The sequence below is a fragment of the Dermacentor andersoni genome, chromosome 3 (genome assembly GCF_023375885.2).
Source record: "Dermacentor andersoni chromosome 3, qqDerAnde1_hic_scaffold, whole genome shotgun sequence".
Lineage (NCBI taxonomy): Eukaryota > Metazoa > Arthropoda > Arachnida > Ixodida > Ixodidae > Dermacentor > Dermacentor andersoni.
This window is the reverse complement of record NC_092816.1, coordinates 44,663,978-44,682,234: the sequence shown is the minus strand read 5'-3', so window position 1 is coordinate 44,682,234 and position 18,257 is coordinate 44,663,978. Positions and strand designations below refer to the sequence as shown.

Here is an 18,257-nt window from a genome sequence, read left to right as displayed (position 1 = left end):
GCTGCACATGTTATGCAGAAGATTTGAATTCGGCTCCCAGCTGCAGCAACTTTCTCTATTCATCAACCTTTATTTATTTTATCCTTACTGTTTCTACATTTCAATAAAACACAACAATTAATTTCCCCTAAGCTCTTTCTGACTTCCTTGTCTGTTTTCTTCATACATTAATTCAAAAATATTTCACAAGCTAATAACTCACAAAACACTGTGAAAGGTCCGTATCTGGGATAGTGTGTATGAGCAACCACATTTTGCGAACACCTGCAGTGTCTCATCTTTCACACAATAGGCCCATATTCTATCTGAGAATACCAGGAGGTTCTCATTGGCAACCAAGGCCTACACGAAGGATGTCAGCAGAGGCAGCAGCACCAACTCACATGCGTTTGCAGGTGTCGTAGGTAGCTGAGCTTGTGTCTGAGAGGTTCAGTGGACAGTCCCTCAGCAAAAGAAACAAGACCATGGGGAAAGTTGTGCTGGGCAAGCCAGGAGACCACCCGCTGCTGCTGCATGTCGGGCCGACCCGTGATGTAGATGATCAGGTAGCCCAGCTCTTGCCAATGCCTGCAACAAAGGGAAAAGGGCACAACAGCATGAATAACTGAAGAGGGCAAGCACACAGATGTTGCCAAACGAAGCTCTGTGGGGATTCCCTGGAAACTTTTTGTGGTTTCCATGAGTGCCCTAATCAACACCATGGAACATCCTATCCAACCTGTAACGCTGTCGTCATCCAACATCCTATAACCGCGAATATCCTATCGAACATCCTATAACATGTCACGCTGTTGAAACTTCAGAAGAGTTTTTAGGAAATGGTCAGTTGGACAACTTGCTCCCCAGATACCATGACTCTTCCAAGGAGTGTCAATGCCGTCTTGGGCTCAGATTGATTGATCCATGAAGTTTAATGAAACTTTAAAGCAACACTGGGGCTATGGTAGACCCCATAATGGAGTGCCTTTTCTGCACCACTGATGAGTATAGTTGTCGTGAGTAAATACAACTGCTATCACAATAGAATACCTCGCAGTGTGGACAGCTGTGTTCACGCTGCAACTTGCTTCTAGTAGCAGTTTTCGACACTAGACGGCCTGTGCATATAGTTTTTCTCTTTATAATTGGCTGCTTGAATCCTTGCACTACAAACATGGCTTGGCTGCATGTTGCATTTCCGGCAATCTTGGTACAATTTTTGCGATTTCCTGAGGTATGAAAGGGTTAATTTTGATCACCTGGGTTGTTTTAGCATGCCTCAAAATTTAAGTAGACAAGTGTTCTTGCATTGCACCCCTGTCACAATGTTGCCACTGCAGACTGTAACCAAACCTCACGCACAGCGGCAGAATGCCATAGCCACCGAGCCATCGCGGCAGGTCTGGGATCAGGTAGAAGGGCGTATGAAGGCTCAAAATGTGGCAGTATGGTAACAGTGTGCATGATGTTTACATGCTGTGTTAGCACTTTTGATAGTATCTAGGCCGTTCCTTCAGACATCTGAATGCTTTATTCATGGTTTCAGTCATTTTTTACCTTTGCTTGATTGTTTCTAAATGAAGACACTAAATGCTTCACCAGAGCATTATGTACACTATTCCAAGGCACTTTCTAAATGCAGCAAGTGGCTTTATTTTATCAGCATGGTGTTGTGAGTAATCCACGGTCAATTCTCTTCCAACCAATTCAGTCACTTCTGCTAAACCATAACAAAGCCTTCATCAGACAGCTCAGATTTTTGACTTGCTAGTTGTACCTTGCATTCGTAAATTTGGAGGTGCAAATAGCGCAGGAATTGTGCAGGCATTGCGCAAGCTCTTCGTAGCAGACAACATGGGCATGGCACCTCGCCTGCTTGTTAGTGATGCTAATACAGAAGCACTTTTTTTTTATTGCGATTAGAATGGTGTGTCACGCGGACAGATGTGAGCCGCAAGTTCGGCGGCAAGACTCGACAGTCTGATTTGGTCAATGATCCGCGATGCTAGTGCTTCTACGGCACGATCGCTGTAGAACCCTTGAAAACTTTTTTGAATAATCCAGTGCATCGGTAGACTACAGTTTAAGAGACACTCCACGAGGTGCGCTTTGTTCATTAGAAAAACAATCAGGCTTACCTGACCACATCAACAGCTCCAGCTCTCACTTTGGGATCTCGGCCTGAAACCGAGACGCTGGCCGTGAAGGAGCCATCAATGCTAAACACCACACACTCAGTCTTCGGAGGCACAATAGCAAGGAAGAAGTCGATGGATGTGTGGTCACCTCTGCAAAGCAAATGTGACTGCAAGTTAGCTGCCTTTCCAGCTATTTCACAGGCCTGTGAAATCCAAAGCCTTCTAGACTAGGCAACAGCTAGGCAGTATGTGCAAATGAACAGTTATATTCATCTCATTAGAGTTGCACACCTCACAATGGCCTTGACGGGGAAGAGTCCATATCCAAGTCCCAGGTCCTTGGGCACGCTGAAGGAGAGCCGTCCATTGCGGTCGGTCAGCTGAGTGCCCAGCAGCGTCCAGTGGCCGCTGTCACGCATCAGGTGCACGTCCACCTTTTCACCCGACAGAGCCACCATGTCCAGAGGTCCATACATGAAACGTGCCGTCAGCACCTGTGGTTCACCCTCCTTCACAATCACGTCGTTGGCCCTGTGGTTGGCTGTTACATTCTGCAAAGGCGTGACCATGGTCGAGGTTGTGTCACAGAAGAACAGATGTACACAAGAACCAACAGCATACCTACTTCATTAGTCCTCACAGGAAAAATATAATGCGTTTTGCCAAAGTTAAATTATGGCTGCTGAACACATACGTAAAATGATATCACAGAAGTGCACACTCAGCCATCACTGCGCAAGCTTGCACTCACAGTGCGCAAGAATTGACAAATGTTTTTTCTTCTCAAACTGGTATCGATTGCACTCAGCACCGCATATCAGTTTGAGCAAGGGAAGAAACCATGACAGCTACTGCAGTAAAATAAACTCAACCTCTGAAAAACTACCAATCGTAACTGGAGCACACTACCTTGATTTTGACAGAGGTACGTTTGCGGAGCCACTTCTCACGGGGCTGTCCAGGCACGAAGGGTGCCAGGTCCCGATCGAGTGTGCCAGCAGCGACCCCGTCTCCTCCGCCGCCATCAAGGCCACCCGCGACACCACAGCCTCCGCGAAGCAGTTGCCGTAGTAGCAAGCCAACCACATCCATAGACTCCCAGTAGGAGGCATGAAACAGGTGCGGCAGTACATGTGGCGGGAAGTTAGCCAGGCCCTCCGGGCAGTACAGTGCGAAGTCCAGGCGTCGGCTGCCCCACCACTTCTGCGTCACTGTGTCGTGGGCAAGGCAGGCCATTGCAAGGCTCCGTGAGATGAGACACGCTTGTGCACATGGCTAGTCACTATGTTAAAATCACAAACCCCTCCATTAGAGCTTGCCTCTACAACTGTGCACATTATAGGTTCTGGAGGAGAATAGCCTGTCTATTGTGATTGTGGCTACTCTTGAGTACTTCCAATGTGTAGGTCTCAAGGTATCTAGGTTGATGTATTCATCATAGATGGCTACCTCATATTGTTTCAGTAGAACACTTCAGATATTAAATTTAGCAGGATGTGGTTGCTTTAACTCAATGGCTGCAATCTGCAAGCGTGGGATTGCACTTAGATGCAATGCACATATCACGCATGCAGACAACAGCTGTAGGTACTTGTCACTACAGTTCTAGTGATAATGAAGTGAAAATAAAAACTGCAATCCTGTAGAAAGCAATGTTGTGAAATCAAATAAATGTTTATTTATGTATTGTGCCAACATCTAATATGAAACAAACATTGCAGTCCATTCATTCCCACTCATGCTGTCACACTTCCAAACGCTTAAGAAAAAGTAGGATATCACCGTTGTTTTTACCCATGTTAAATATAAATAAGCAGTATGAGCTTGCAAATACTCTATTCACATGTAAAAAATTTGCCCACAGGACCTACCATTGCTGCATCCCTTAGAATGGTTCCTTGCAACTCAGTTTCAGTTTTGGTCATGTGTTTCTCCAAATTATTAAAACTATTTTAGCCGATACTTGGGAGGGACTTACAATAACTATGATGCACCTATTATCTTAACAGTTTGAAAAACGCCTGCAGCCATACGTTAGGAGCGACACAGAAGTAAGCAAATGCTTGTGACAGGCACACCCAAGTCATGCCTGGACCAGACAATCACAGGCCCATGGAAATGTCAGCTCAGTCAGTTCAGTTTTATTACCTTAAATGCCAGCAAGAAATGAGGTGACCTGCCAAACAGGCTGGATATACATCTGTGTACACTGTAAATATGTTATGCACACACATCACAGCTCGCAACACACATTGGCTGTCCTCACACTGCTCCGAGAGATGATTTCCCAGATGTGGCAGCCTTATTCTGATTGGTAGATGAGTGCAAAAATGCCCTTGCACTAAGATTTGCTGGATATTATTAAATAACTCAAAGTGGTTGAAATTAACAGTACGTGGCATTAAGAGTACATGGCATTAACAGTACGTGACATTAACAGTACATCCACTGTGGCAGTTCTTATGGCCAAGGTACCTGTCAGTTGTTACTGATGGCTCCATTACAATCAGTGTTTACTTAGAAAATTGTAAGTCGGGAACAGTGGCCTGTGAAATAAATTTGCAATGCTGTATGCTGTTACTAGATGTTACTTAATCAAGCCTCATAAACTATCACATAAGAAAGAGCTGCAGTAAAAGATGGAAGAAAAAGAAAGAATGCTACCAGTTCTGCACAATTTTCAATGCATTAACAGTGGCATTAATGGCCTGAACTTGCTGTCACTTCATCCCACTCGCCTGTGCTTTTATTCCAACAACATTTAAAAAAGATTTAGCACTTCTTTCTGCTTTGTTTCTACTCACATTTCTTGACAAAATTACACTATGTGGTCCACAATGGCCAACAGGACATTTGGCATTATTGTTTACCTGGTTCAACCACTTGTTAGTTGCCTCCAAGCTGCAAAACTAATAATGGATGTCCCAACAGTAGATGGTTTCTCCACAGCAACAGTCTTTCATATCTTGTGGAATATGCAGGCAATCGAAGATGTCACATGCTTTATTGAATGACGCGAACCAGGAAACGCAATCTTGTTACAAAATTTGAGTGAGAACAAATCAGCGGCAAGTGCAGAATCTTCTTTGAAACTTGCAGGAATAAACACGCATGCTTTCTACGCGGGGATGCATACCATACATGCCTCCCGTGTGGGGACACTTGAGTCATAAAAAGGGGGCGCCATATGAGAATGGCTGTTTAACGAAGGTGTGGGGCTGTCATTTGCATAACCAATATCTCGCCAAGAAAAGCGTGGGAAATGCACCAACAGAGGCCTTTTATTTGTTTACACATTTTGAATTCAGCACACTGAGGAGCACCACAATAACTGCAACATCCCTTTTTTTCTCTGCATAGTGCACGGACTGGGAATGGGAACGTGTTGTGCTGGACAGTTGAAGCAGAGTTCTGCAGCCACACAACTCATCGAAACACAGCTGTCCTGGTACCAAATCCTAAGACACCATGAGTGTTGTTGTTTTTGTTCTTATCAGCCTTCAGATGATATTGGTTATGTTTGCGATGCCATATACCATATCACAACAGAACAGAAGCCGTGACAGCTATCATACAAAAAAGTAAATGTAAGAAGAAGACACCAAACAACACACACACAGTGCCTGGCCATGCATTCAAAATGTAAACATACATGCGCAAAGCAGTGGAAGCGAAGCATGTGATGCTACAGATAGCAAGGCTTTTGCATACACAAATCCAAATGAATGGTAGAGAGCCACACACAGAGAAGATAGGATGAAACTAAAATATGCCACAGGAACAGCGCACATGAAAACGCATGCAAATGGCGTGCATTTGATAAGAAAAAGAAGCACAGGGACTCAATGCCATTGACCAATAACAAAAAGAATGGCAGAAAATAAAATATGCCTGAAAGATACATCGATAAAATTTGAGCAAGAAACAAAACGATTGCTCGCAGCACAAAACAACAAGGGCAAAGAGCAAAATCACTGCTCGCAGAATGAAACATTGCGTGCATTTATGAGCAAAAAAATACAGTCGAACCTCTATATAACGAAGTTGTAGTTGCAGCGAAAAACTTCGTTAAATGGCGAATTTCGTTAATTCGAGGTCTTGAAGTTTCAGCATTAAAAACAACTGCACAAATTCCCCAGAGCATTTCGGGCGCATAGTATCTTCTTAGTAAGCATTTATAGACAAACCGCAAAAAGGTCGGGCCATAATACGGTTAGAAGCGCCAGCGCATGCGTTGCAGATTGTACCGAGAGCATTACTTCGACGTGGCTTCCTGTGTTGCATCGCATGACGCTGTAAATCTTGTATGGATGCCATAGCTGACCGCGCTTAGCGCCCGCAGCCAGCACCCACAAATTAACAACAAAAGTGTAAAAAAATGCGGATATTGGTCCTGGGCCAAAAAGAAAAAAAGAAAATCAGTTTCGCAAAAAAGGTGGAGCATTGATGGCGATAGCAGAGACTGCACGAAGCAAGGTTCGTAGTTTTACCAGTGTCATGCAGGCCTGCTGGCAAACATTAACAGACATCACTCTATAACTACGAATGAACTCGCAGTCACAACGCGAGCGGACGCTTCATACCGTGTCTTGGAAACTTGAGATTACGTGGCCACCAACACCAGACGCGTGGGAGCAACAACATACGCGTGAAGGCACGATCCACTTTGGCTTGCCGCGGAGAGGTTACTTCCAACATCAATACGGCGCATGGCCCGTGAACAGACACACGCACGGAGAAGGCAGAATGAGTGTGTGTTCCTGCCTTCCTCCCCACTTAGCGCGTGCTTGATCATGTTTCCGTGCGTTCACTCCCTCCCCATCCCTTTTGCGCAGAAGAAATCGTTAGCTCTCGTGTTTCTCCGAGTTTACCAATGCGACAAATGGAACAACGGTGTTTCCTGCCTGCCGCATCCTGGCACGTGCTTTGACAGCGGTTTTGCCACTTGAACTTTTCATGCAGAAGGAGGCTTGAAATAACTTTAACCTTGCGTAGGCTATTTACTAGCTTTTACTTACTAAATTTTTGTATTTACTAGATTTACTAGCTATACAGGCTCCAAGTACATGATTGAAATGGCCGATGACTTCGTTAAAGTGAAACTATGTCATGAAGTTACTTCATTAAATCGCGAAAAATAAATACAAAGTTCTCAATGCAACTAAGATCGGGAAATGAAAATAGTTTGTTACATCGTGAATTTCGTTAAATCGAGGTTTGTTATATTGAGGTTTGACTGTATCATTAAAAACACCAGCAGCCCACAAAACATAGCTAGATGTTTGATAGAGAGAGGGGAGCATATTCCATCTTACACAATATAAAAAAAATCAAAACACACAGGCTTGAGAGATAAGCTAAAAGCTTACAAGCTTAGGAGCAACAGATGTTCTCGTTGCTGCTATTAAAATAATAAAATAATAATGTACCGGTCAGGCATATGAAGAGAAAGAAAAGCAGGACAGGCAGATATGCCATAAGCCGCACCTCTCTCCAAAAGTGAGAGAAAAGAAGAAATATAAAAAGAAAAGTAAAACGACCAGAAACAGCTACAAAAAGCAGTCATTTTTGGTCCAGTTTTCTTTCCTTTCTTTTTTTTTTTCACAGAGGGACGTGCTCACATGAAGTGACAGTGCTGAGGGGCAAGGCCTCTGAGACGCCCGAGACAGTGCTTGAGATGCTGGCTTCGCTGGTTCGCCGCCCCATGCAGGCGTAGCCAGACGACGACGGGGGCAGCCCTTCCACAAAGATGTGGGCGTGGCTCTGCAGGTATTCCACTGCGGGCGTCCCGACAACACAGACAAGCAGGCACATGTAGCCCACAACACAGAAAGAGAAGGTTCGGTAGGACTGATGGGAGCTCGACATCTATTAAAGGAAGTAAACTAGCACACGAAGCAAACACACTGAAGCCATGTTAAAGCACGAGAAATATATGAATTGCACACGCAATGTTCAGGAGAAAAACAGCAGCTCCAATGCAATTTTCGAATCTAAATGACACAGAGCTTGTTTGAGTTGAGTTAGTGAGGTAGCAGCAACACAGAATGACACACAGACAGCCTCATTGCCTGTAGCATGATGGGCCAAGGGTAGAATGTTGATAAGAGGTGTACGCACAGAGAAGTACGTCAGATATGTAAATACATATACAAAGTACATATACAGTCAACAACCGATTTTGCGGATGCCTGATTTTTCGGACATGCTTGATAATTCGGATGCCTTCGCGGCACCACCAGGTACTCCACAGAGTCAATGTATAAGAACGTACGAAATTTCAAGCACAAAAGTCCTTCGCCGTCCGGTTTTCCTAACTTTTTGTCATGACTGTAGGTCCAAAACAGCGTTATCAAAACCACCATAGAGTCTGACACAATAATTGGAAGCCGCGACTGCTGCCATGTTGATTACCTCGCGGCTTCGAACAGGCGCCCTCGCATGCAGATCCGCTGGTAGCCATAGCCACCAACCCAGCAACACTAAGCCTGCCTGCTTCGACGTTGGCTACCAAGCTTCTTGCTGTTCGATGCTGTATTATTGAAAGAATTCGCCACTGTCAGCAATGGTGCCGACTCCGCCTTTGCAATCCTCGCCAATGTCTCTGAAGCTCGTAAAGCACAACGCATCCCATAAATGGGGCCTGAAAGTCTGTTTCGCGTCAATACAGAAATATTAAGCGGCGAAGCATACACAAAGTATTGCGGTGAAGCATACTAAGAGTGGAAAGATGCAATTGTCACGAGACACAGTATGTATTGTTTAATTATACACGCGCACACTCGCCGTCTCCTGTCACAGCGCGAGCGTCCATATGCCTAATAAGTGTACTGGCAAGCCTTCCGAGCTACTTTGGACATGCCTGAGGCGTTTTGAGCCCTTGGGGGCAGTAAAAGGCATGCACTCATTTTTTCGAACTGCCCAATTTTTGGGACATTTTCGGATGTTGGCTGTACATAACGCGAGTACCCATTGTGTCATAGTGGCAAATACCCATTCTGGGCGATCAGCCAAGAATGGGCAGGTACCCAGTGGTACATACTAAGAGGCACAAACCGATGAGTCCTAGTTGTTGTCTATTAGGCCAGGACATGACAACAAACACCAAAATTTGGGGAAGAGGCAAAGAACGCTTCACTATAATAAATACATTGTGCAGTTATTCATTGTCACATTGTTCAAATATACTGCTACATTATTTGCGATTACATTATTCAAAAACATTGTTCAATAATTCCCGTGGAATTATTAGAGGGAAGCTTTCTTTAGCTCTTCTCTTCAGTGCTTGGCGGTGGAAATAAACCTGCATCAAATATATTCAGGCAATCTTGGTCTGAATGTACACTCACACAGGTGCCATGCACGCACCTTGTGGCGATACCACTAGATGGAGCGGCATGTTCAGCGGGAAGAAAAAGAGAGGAGCTTAGCTGCATAAATGCCTCATATTTGACGCATTTCAGTGGTGGCAATACGGTGTCTAGCCACACTGCTTCAATGCCAACTGCATTACCATTGACATTTGCTGTCAGGTGGGTTCTGCCGGTTTTTTTATTCTGCAAGGTGCGCTTGTGGTATCAAGTTGTTAATTACATCGCTGGTTCGTCATTATCTGATGTAAAAGAAACTGGCACTAGCACACTCTGAAGTTGTAGTGATGACTGCCGCTTTGTTTAAAACTCGTGACAATGGCCTCAACATATGAACCTTACAATAGGCTGCATGAATCGTGCTGATAATTTCCATACGTCAGAGTGCCATCATTTCCATGCACCAACGTATTTGCCCCTTCTCCCTGCCCTCATCATATTCTGTAATCCCTTCTCCTTCCCCTTTCATTGTTTCTATGTGTGGAGTGGCAGACTAAAACACACACTGGCTTGTTTGTGCTCGCTTAGACAGTTTTCCTGTTAACAAATTCTGTTCCTCATAGTTTTACTGACTGACATAGTTGGTTTGTTGTCGTAATATTGCAGTTAGTTTAGTTGTCCACAACAGGCAGCAAATCTCCAGTGCTATATTTGCCAATAAACATGTCCAGTTTTGAAACATGAGGCCTATAAGGACTTTCGCAGCCAGTATGAAGAGAGCTGTGGCTCAAACCAAATTTTAATGAACCCTTTTTGTGAATACTTGAAAAACAAATTATCTTCTTAATTCCTTCTTGAGAATGCTGGTTCAAGTGCTAACAAGCACTTGAACTATACTTTGTGTCAACAAGTGCCTAAGATTTGTTGTCAACCACAGTTGAGCTAAATAGCTTCTATCAATAATCTTTGCACTTGAAAAGTACAGTTCAAGAGATAAACACCAGAAAAAAAAATCATAGCGCTTTAATATAAATGTCTTAAAAACTGTCTCGAACTATACATTCATTTTCTCAGGCACTCCCTGAAAGTGCTCAAGAAGTATTCAATACTTAGTACATTACACTGTTTTAGGTGATCCTTAGACAACCTATTTGGCACAGCCAGCAAGGTAGGTAGATATGAGAATGTTGGTATGACAGGACTTAGATGTTACTGGCCGGGAAAATCAAGCCAGAGCAGGAAACTATGAGACACACAATACACTGACATCCAACTAAACATGATGAATGTTCACAAACACATAGTGGACCAGACGGAAAAAGGCTAAACCAAACAAGTTGACAACCAAGTTTTTAAAAAGTGCAGATAATAACACTGCTATATTGCTAAGCCATTGTGATGTGCACAGTGGCTCACGCATTGAGTGTCAGCCCTAGATATTTTGGATTTTCTATATTTCTTCTTAAAGAAGTCTTTTTTCTTTTTTCTGCCTCTGTTCTACATTGTACACACGTTTATGAATGCAAACAAGGCTATGTCAAAAGTCAGCACTTTATGCGTGCCCCAGTTTTCTGTTTTGCATGTTTTTTTACAGTGCTGTAATATTGCGATAGTACCTGCAGTGTTACATGGATGCTAAACCTGGAGATAAAGAAGGCGAGACACTCACGCAAGTGGATTGGCTGCCCATCACCGAGTGGGTACTTTTGATACCGAGGTACGTTTACAGGTGGCAGCTGAGAAAATCGAGCACTCAGCAAGGGTTCAAGGCGTGCGGCCAGAGGGTCCGTGGGGTGAAACAGGTTGTACACTTGAGAGCATTGTGGTCGTGGCAGGGGAGCTGAAAGAAAAGTAATAAAAAGTAATTAAAACCAAAAGTTCAGGCGTTGCTAATTCGTATCTTGAAAAGGAGCCACATATGTTCCATTCAAGGCGACAGGAAAAGCTGATTTATTGCACACTAACTTCAACCTCTTACGACTGTATCTGTGTGTGTCTTTCAAACTCTTGAAAATGACTTCTGAAGATACAGAGTCCCACGCACTCACTATTCGCTCGGCAACAGTCGCCAGGAGTGCTCTGTTGAACCACTGTATGGTTGTAGTCGCACACCAGTGCCCTCTAAACTTATCATTGACATCAATGTGCCTGCCTGCAGCCCCACTTACCACTCTGCAGCACATAGGCTGACTTTCCGCTTAAACACTGTGTGAAGCTGTTCAGGCACTCACCTCTTCCTGACAGGTAGCAAGGCAGAGCACACACAAATGGAGTAACCCTGTCCTGCGACGGCATGAACCATCAAGCAATTGAACGGCACTGATAACGGCACTGATAGAGGTGCAGCGGTGGCGTAGAGGTAGAGCATCCTCCTCGCGTGCAAGAGGACTGTGGTTCGAATCCCGGTGCCGCGCAATTTTCCACCGGATTAAAGAAAACAAAAAAATCCGCATGTTGATAAAATTGCACAAACAGGGCTGGAATGCGGCCTGATCCCAGTGACCAGAACCGGTAACGCACTCCCTCCCCAGAGCAGGATTGGCCACCCTGGTGCAGTACTTGGCCACAACCTCCCATATGAACACAACAATCAAAACCTGGCCCTCAGTGCCCAGCAGCTGCGAAGCAACTCACCACGGCGGCGGACAGAACTGCGATGCAGCAGAGGGTGCTAAGAATCCCTGAATCCAGACAGGCTGCCATTGGAATCTGAACCTGGCAACATTTAACGCTAGAATGCTATCTAGTGAGGTGAGTCTAGCAGTGCTATTGGGGGAATTAGAGGGCAGTAAATGGGATATAATAGGGCTCAGTGAAGTTAGGAGGACAAATGAAGCATATACAGTGCTAAAAAGCGGGCACGTCCTGTGCTACCGGGGCTTAGCGGAGAGACGAGAACTAGGAGTCGGATTCCGAATTAATAAGAATATAGCTGGTAATGTACAGGAATTCTATAGCCTTAACGAGAGGGTGGCAGGTCTTGTTGTGAACCTTAATAAGAGGTACAAATTGAAGGTAGTACAGGTGCACGCCCCTACATCCAGTCATGATGACCAGGAAGCCGAAAGCTTCTATGAAGACGTGGAATCGGCGATGGGTAAGGTCAAAACAAAATAGTACACTGTACTGATGGGTGACTTCAATGCCAAGGTAGGCAAGAAGCAGGCTGGAGACAAGGCAGTTGGGGAATATGGCATAGGCACTAGGAATAGCAGGGGAGAGTAATTAGTAGACTTTGCAGAACAGGATAAGATGCGGATAATGAATACCTTCTTCCGCAAGCGGGATAGCCGAAAGTGAACGTGGAGGAGCCCGAATGACGAGACTAGAAATGAAATAGACCTTATACTTTGCGCTAACCCTGGCATCATACAAGATGTGGACGTGCTTGGCAAGGTGCGCTGCAGTGACCATAGGATGGTAAGAACTCAAATTAGCCTACACTTGAGGAGGGAACAGAAGAAACTGGTACATAAGAAACCGATCAATGAGTTAGCGGTAAGAGGGAAAATAGAGGAATTCCGGATCAAGCTACAGAACAGGTATTCGGCTTTAACACAGGAAGAGGACCTTAGTGTTGAAGCAATGAACGACAATCTTATGGGCATCATTAAGGAGTCTGCAATAGAAGTCGGTGGCAACTCCGTTAGACAGGATACAAATAAGCTATTGCAGAAGACGAAAGATCTGATCAAGAAACGCCAATGTATGAAAGCCTCTAATTCTACAGCAAGAATAGAACTGGCAGAACTTTCCCAGTTAATCAACAAGCGTAAGACAGCTGACATAAAGAAGTATAATATGGATAGAATTGAACATGCTCTCAGGAATGGAGGAAGCCTAAAAGCAGTGAAGAAGAAACTAGGAATAGGCAAGAATCAGATGTAAGCGTTAAGAGACAAATTTGGCAATATCATTACTAATATGGATGAAATCGTTCAAGTGGCTGAGGAGTTCTATAGAGATTTATACAGTACCAGTGGTAACCACGATGATAATGGAAGAAAGAATAGTCTAGAGGAATTTGAAATCCCACAAGTAACACCGGAAGAAGTAAAGAAAGCCTTGGGAGCTATGCAAAGACGGAACGCAGCTGGGGAGGATCAGGTAACACCAGATTTGTTGAAGGACGGTGGGCAGATTGTTCTAGAAAAACTGGCCACCCTGTATACGCAGTGCCTCATGACATCGAGCGTACCGGAATCTTGGAAAAACGCTAACATAATTCTAATCCCTAAGAAAGGGGATGCCAAAGACTTGAAAAATTATAGACCGATCAGCTCACTGTCCGTTGCCTACAAAGTATTTACTAAGGTAATTGCAAATAGAATCACGAACACCTTAGACTTCCATCAACCAAAGGACCAGGCAGGATTCCGTAAAGGTTACTCAACAATAGACCATATTTACACTATCAATCAGGTGATAGAGAAATGTGTGGAATATAACCAACCCTTATATATAGCTTTCATTGATTACGAGAAAGCGTTTGATTCAGTCGAAATCTCAGCAGTCATGGAGGCATTGCGGAATCAGGGTGTAGACGAGCCGTATGTAAAAATACTGAAAGATATCTATAGCGGCTCCACAGCCACTGTAGTCCTCCATAAAGAAAGCAACAAAATCCCAATAAAGAAAGGCGTCTGGCAGGGAGATACAATCTCTCGAATGCTATTCACAGCGTGCTTACAGGAGGTATTCAGAGACCTGGATTGGGAAGAATTGGGGATAAGAGTTAATGGAGAATACCTTAGTAACTTGCGATTCGCTGATGATATTGCCTTGCTTAGTAACTCAGAAGACCAACTGCAATGCATGCTCACTGACCTGGAGAGGCAAAGCCAAAGGGTGGGTCTAAAAATTAATCTGCAGAAAACTGAAGTAATGTTTAACAGTCTCGGAAGAGAACAGCAGTTTACGACAGGTAACGAGGCACTGGAAGTGGTAAGAGAATACATCTACTTGGGACAGGTAGTGCCTGCGGATCCGGATCATAGACTGAAATAATCAGAAGAATAAGAATGGGCTGGAGTGCGTTTGGCAGGCATTCTCAGATCATGAACAGCAGGTTGCCATTATCCCTCAAAAGAAAAGTATATAACAGCTGTGTCTTACCAGTACTCACGTATGGGGCAGAAACCTGGAGGCTTACGAAAAGGGTTCTACTTAAATTGAGAACGACGCAACAAGCTATGGAAAGAAGAATGATAGGTGTAACGTTAAGGGATAAGAAAAGAGCAGATTGGGTGAGAGAACAAACGCAAGGTAATGATATCTTAGTTGAAATCAAAAAAAAAAGAAATGGGCATGGGCAGGACATGTAATGAGGAGGGAAGATAACTGATGGTCATTAAGGGTGACGGACTGGATTCCACGGGAAGGGAAGCGTAGCAGGGGGCGGCAGAAAGTTAGGTGGGTGGATGAGATTAAGAAGTTTGCAGGGACAACATGGGCCACAATTAGTACATGACCGGGGTAGTTAGAGAAGTATGGGAGATGCCTTTGCCCTGCAGTAGGCGTAACCAGGCTGATGATGATGACAAAGAAGCAGCAAGGAAACCGGCTGAGGAGAGGCGCTGATGCTTCACAGAGACATGTAGCCAAGAGAAAGCAGGTCACAGAAAGCAGGACACAGGTTTTCAAAGTGCCATTGCGAGATGGCACTTTGAAAAAGGAGGTGTAGCTCTTGCATGAATAAATTCTGGAATATTTTTTTTTCTCTGTTATCTAGTCTAAAGCATGCAGGTGCGACCCACACAAAGGTGCGGCCCTGACACAAGATCATACAGTATATAAAACTGCGTGCTAACTTTAACAGGTTTACAGCTCACACTTGTGCAATACTACAAAAGGCATTGCTACTAACCATTCTTGTCGTCAAATGAGAGCATCTTGCGGTAAGCCATCACCAGCGCTATGGGAGAGCCAAACATGAAAAAGTCGGACACTTCGAAATCAAATCGTCCGTGGCCTCCCTGTTCGCTGGAGCAGGAACTGGAGCGCCGAGGAGGAGGGGCACTCAGAAGTCTATGGAACCTGAAAAGCAGAAAAAGTATTTTTTTTTTTTTTACTTTCTGCACAACACTGACTTTGTGCATGACAGTTTGTACAGCGCTAATGTACACAGTCATGATATCAGAGTCATAATCACAAGAATGACATCAATAACACTTGACAGTAGAATCCAAACCAATCACATAGTACTGCACAGTACGTTGCTTGGATATAGATAAGGTCCAGTGTAGACTTTCTTCTAAAGGTTGAGCCGATTTCAATGTAATATAAATGAAGAAAGAGAGAGAGAGAGAATGTCATATTGTATAAAGATAGCATGGTTCCTATAGTGCAGAAAATATGCACGTTTATGCTGCAAATTAGAGCAGAAGCTTCAAGCAAGAGCCAGCACACTCAGCATGGCATGGCTGATAGCAGCAGAAACCTCATTTACTACATTCATGCCAATAAGATAAACAAAGCGATAAAACACACTTTCTCAGATCACCATGAAAAGTGAAGCATCAGGTGGGAGACAACCTGGGAGTCACGAAAAACACTAAAGGCCCACTCTGCTGCAGGATAGTTGAGATGTATGCTGAAAGCAAGACATCTATGGCAGGGTTCCTTCTCCCAACCCTCGTCATCATGATCATCTGAATTCATGTCCTCTGCATAACAAAGGCCTCTTCCAGCAAACTCCAATTAGACCGTTTTGCACCAGCTTACACCATACTATGCCTCATTTCCTCACATCCCCTGATCCTCTGCTGCCCTCAACTACGCTTCATATGTACCCATTCTGTTATCCTGATAGACCATCGGTTACTTGCTCGATGCCACTGCCTCCTAGCCTTTTACAGTTACACATACCATTTATCGTTCCATTGCTCGTTGCATGGTCATTAGCTTCTCAAGCTTCTTCATTGTCTTCCAAGTTTCTTTCCCATATGTTAGCACATATCGGCAGAATACGGTGATTGTAAAATTTTTCTTATCTGGAATAATGCTAAGCCACCAGTCGTGATCTTGGATAGTAGCGCGAAGCGACACGGAGAGAGACTAAGAGCAGACAGGACGAGCGCTCGACAACTCGCCCAACTTTTTATCCTTTTCCACAAGTCATGTCTGAGTTAACCTTTAACACATGCTTTTTTAAAGGTAAATACGAATCATGAACGCAACAAAAAGAACAAAGAAAGGTGTGTTTTGATGCTGCTTACAGTCCACACACACTAATAAGGGACAAGCAGAGAGCAAAAGAGAACCGTTTAACACAAGGGCTCAACGTAATAGAAATATAGCCTGCAATAGCTGAAGCTTGGGCAAGTGGTACCAGTGCATTGACGAACCAATACCAGTTGGCCCAAGCTTCAACACTTGGAAACAAACGAAGGCTTACGATGCTGCTCCCTCCAAGATTCCTGTCACTTCAGATGCAGTAGCGGCTGCCGCAGCTGCATCTGGTGGGTGAGATGCAGACTTGCGATAGCTGCGCGAAGGGGTCCCCTGAGCTGCAGAAGCACCGCCGCTACTAGCTGCCGTCACTGCGCCACCTGAGTCCTCTGCATCTTCGTTGCCACTGCCATCGCTGATGGAGATGAGCGGGTTGGGACGGGGGGCAGCACCTGGAGTCTCTTCGTTGATGCTGTTCTCACTGCCGTAGCGGCTGCTCATCTGGGCTGCGCGGCAGAGTGCGTCAAAGCCCAAGATGGAGCCAACGCTGTCCCCAATGAGTGCAACCTGCACAAAGACAGGACACAGGAAAGGAGGGGGGCTGCTAGAACCTGCAGTCCGGAAATAAATGTGACATATGAGAATCGAAGTTGAAAGCATAGTTATTGACACAAATATTTTCTACTTTTGCACTGCAGCATCACAGGGTCTCTGAAAGCTCGATCCTGCGGTGAACTTGCATGTGATCTTGTGGTGACTCGGCACTTTCCCACTTGTATTCAGCCAGGCAACTCACGTTGCAGGTCGGAAGTGTTCCAGAACAGACGTCTCTTTCACTGCTAATATTTCCAGTGAGAGGGCTTGAGAAGGTGCAAAACTAAGGTGTGTAATGAACATTTTCTATCTGAATTAAGAGCTCATAAAAGCAGCACGTTGGTTGCTCTGAATGTGAAGGAAAAATAAATCATAGAACTGCTAGAGACTTCGATGAAGAAAGAAAATAAAACGTTTGCTCTAGTATTGTGGTCAGCGTACCCGAAACACAAATAGCTGGTGGTATTTTTATTATCTAAGAGACTTGCTGCATTCCAGTGGACACAAATGTTTAACTCAATGGCTAAGCTTGGCCAGGTTAGCATTACTATCATGCAAAAGCTTCCTAGGCTGGGGTGTTCGTGTGTGATAGTAGTGTTTAAGCACAACCATTAAGTTAAAGAGTTACAATCATCAAGTTAAGAAGTGCAGGGAACAGAATAACTCTTCTCTGCACTAGGAGCTGCCCATAAAACTAAAAATTCACACAATCATTAAGAACGAAAGGAACCACACCTGTCCTGCAAAGCCTTGCCCTTGCTCAGACTTGAGGAAGTCGTGATAGGCTTGGTTGGCTGCACAAACAGTACGGGACACGAGGTCTGGGAAATCGGGAGAGGAGACTGCGAAGAGCGGAAGGGCACCTAGAGGTATCGAGTCTTGATGGCGGAAAGCGCCTCCATCGACTGCCGACGGTGATGCCTGAAAGCTGTAGGGACTCAGGCTGCAAAGGAGGAGAGGGAAGATGCAGCTGTCACAGATGTACTTGCAGACTTGACATAATTATAGTGTTAGGAAACAAATGCAAGGAGCACCCTTCCTATAACAATTAAATAGCAGTAAAAAA

The 18,257-nt window shown here is 44.5% G+C and overlaps 1 protein-coding gene across 1 annotated transcript in view; it reads right to left on the bottom strand.

Moving 5' to 3' along the window:
- rdgB (retinal degeneration B) overlaps positions 1-18,257 on the bottom strand; it is a 58,617-nt gene that overhangs the window by 12,123 nt on the left and 28,237 nt on the right. The window contains exons 10-18 of the mRNA XM_050166736.2: positions 17,927-18,134; positions 16,824-17,164; positions 15,294-15,463; positions 11,097-11,267; positions 7,739-7,894; positions 3,027-3,328; positions 2,409-2,668; positions 2,118-2,267; positions 384-567 (exon numbers count right to left, since the gene is read on the bottom strand). Coding sequence (XP_050022693.1) covers positions 384-567; positions 2,118-2,267; positions 2,409-2,668; positions 3,027-3,328; positions 7,739-7,894; positions 11,097-11,267; positions 15,294-15,463; positions 16,824-17,164; positions 17,927-18,134 — 1,942 coding nt within the window. The remainder of the gene's footprint in view (positions 1-383; positions 568-2,117; positions 2,268-2,408; positions 2,669-3,026; positions 3,329-7,738; positions 7,895-11,096; positions 11,268-15,293; positions 15,464-16,823; positions 17,165-17,926; positions 18,135-18,257) is intronic.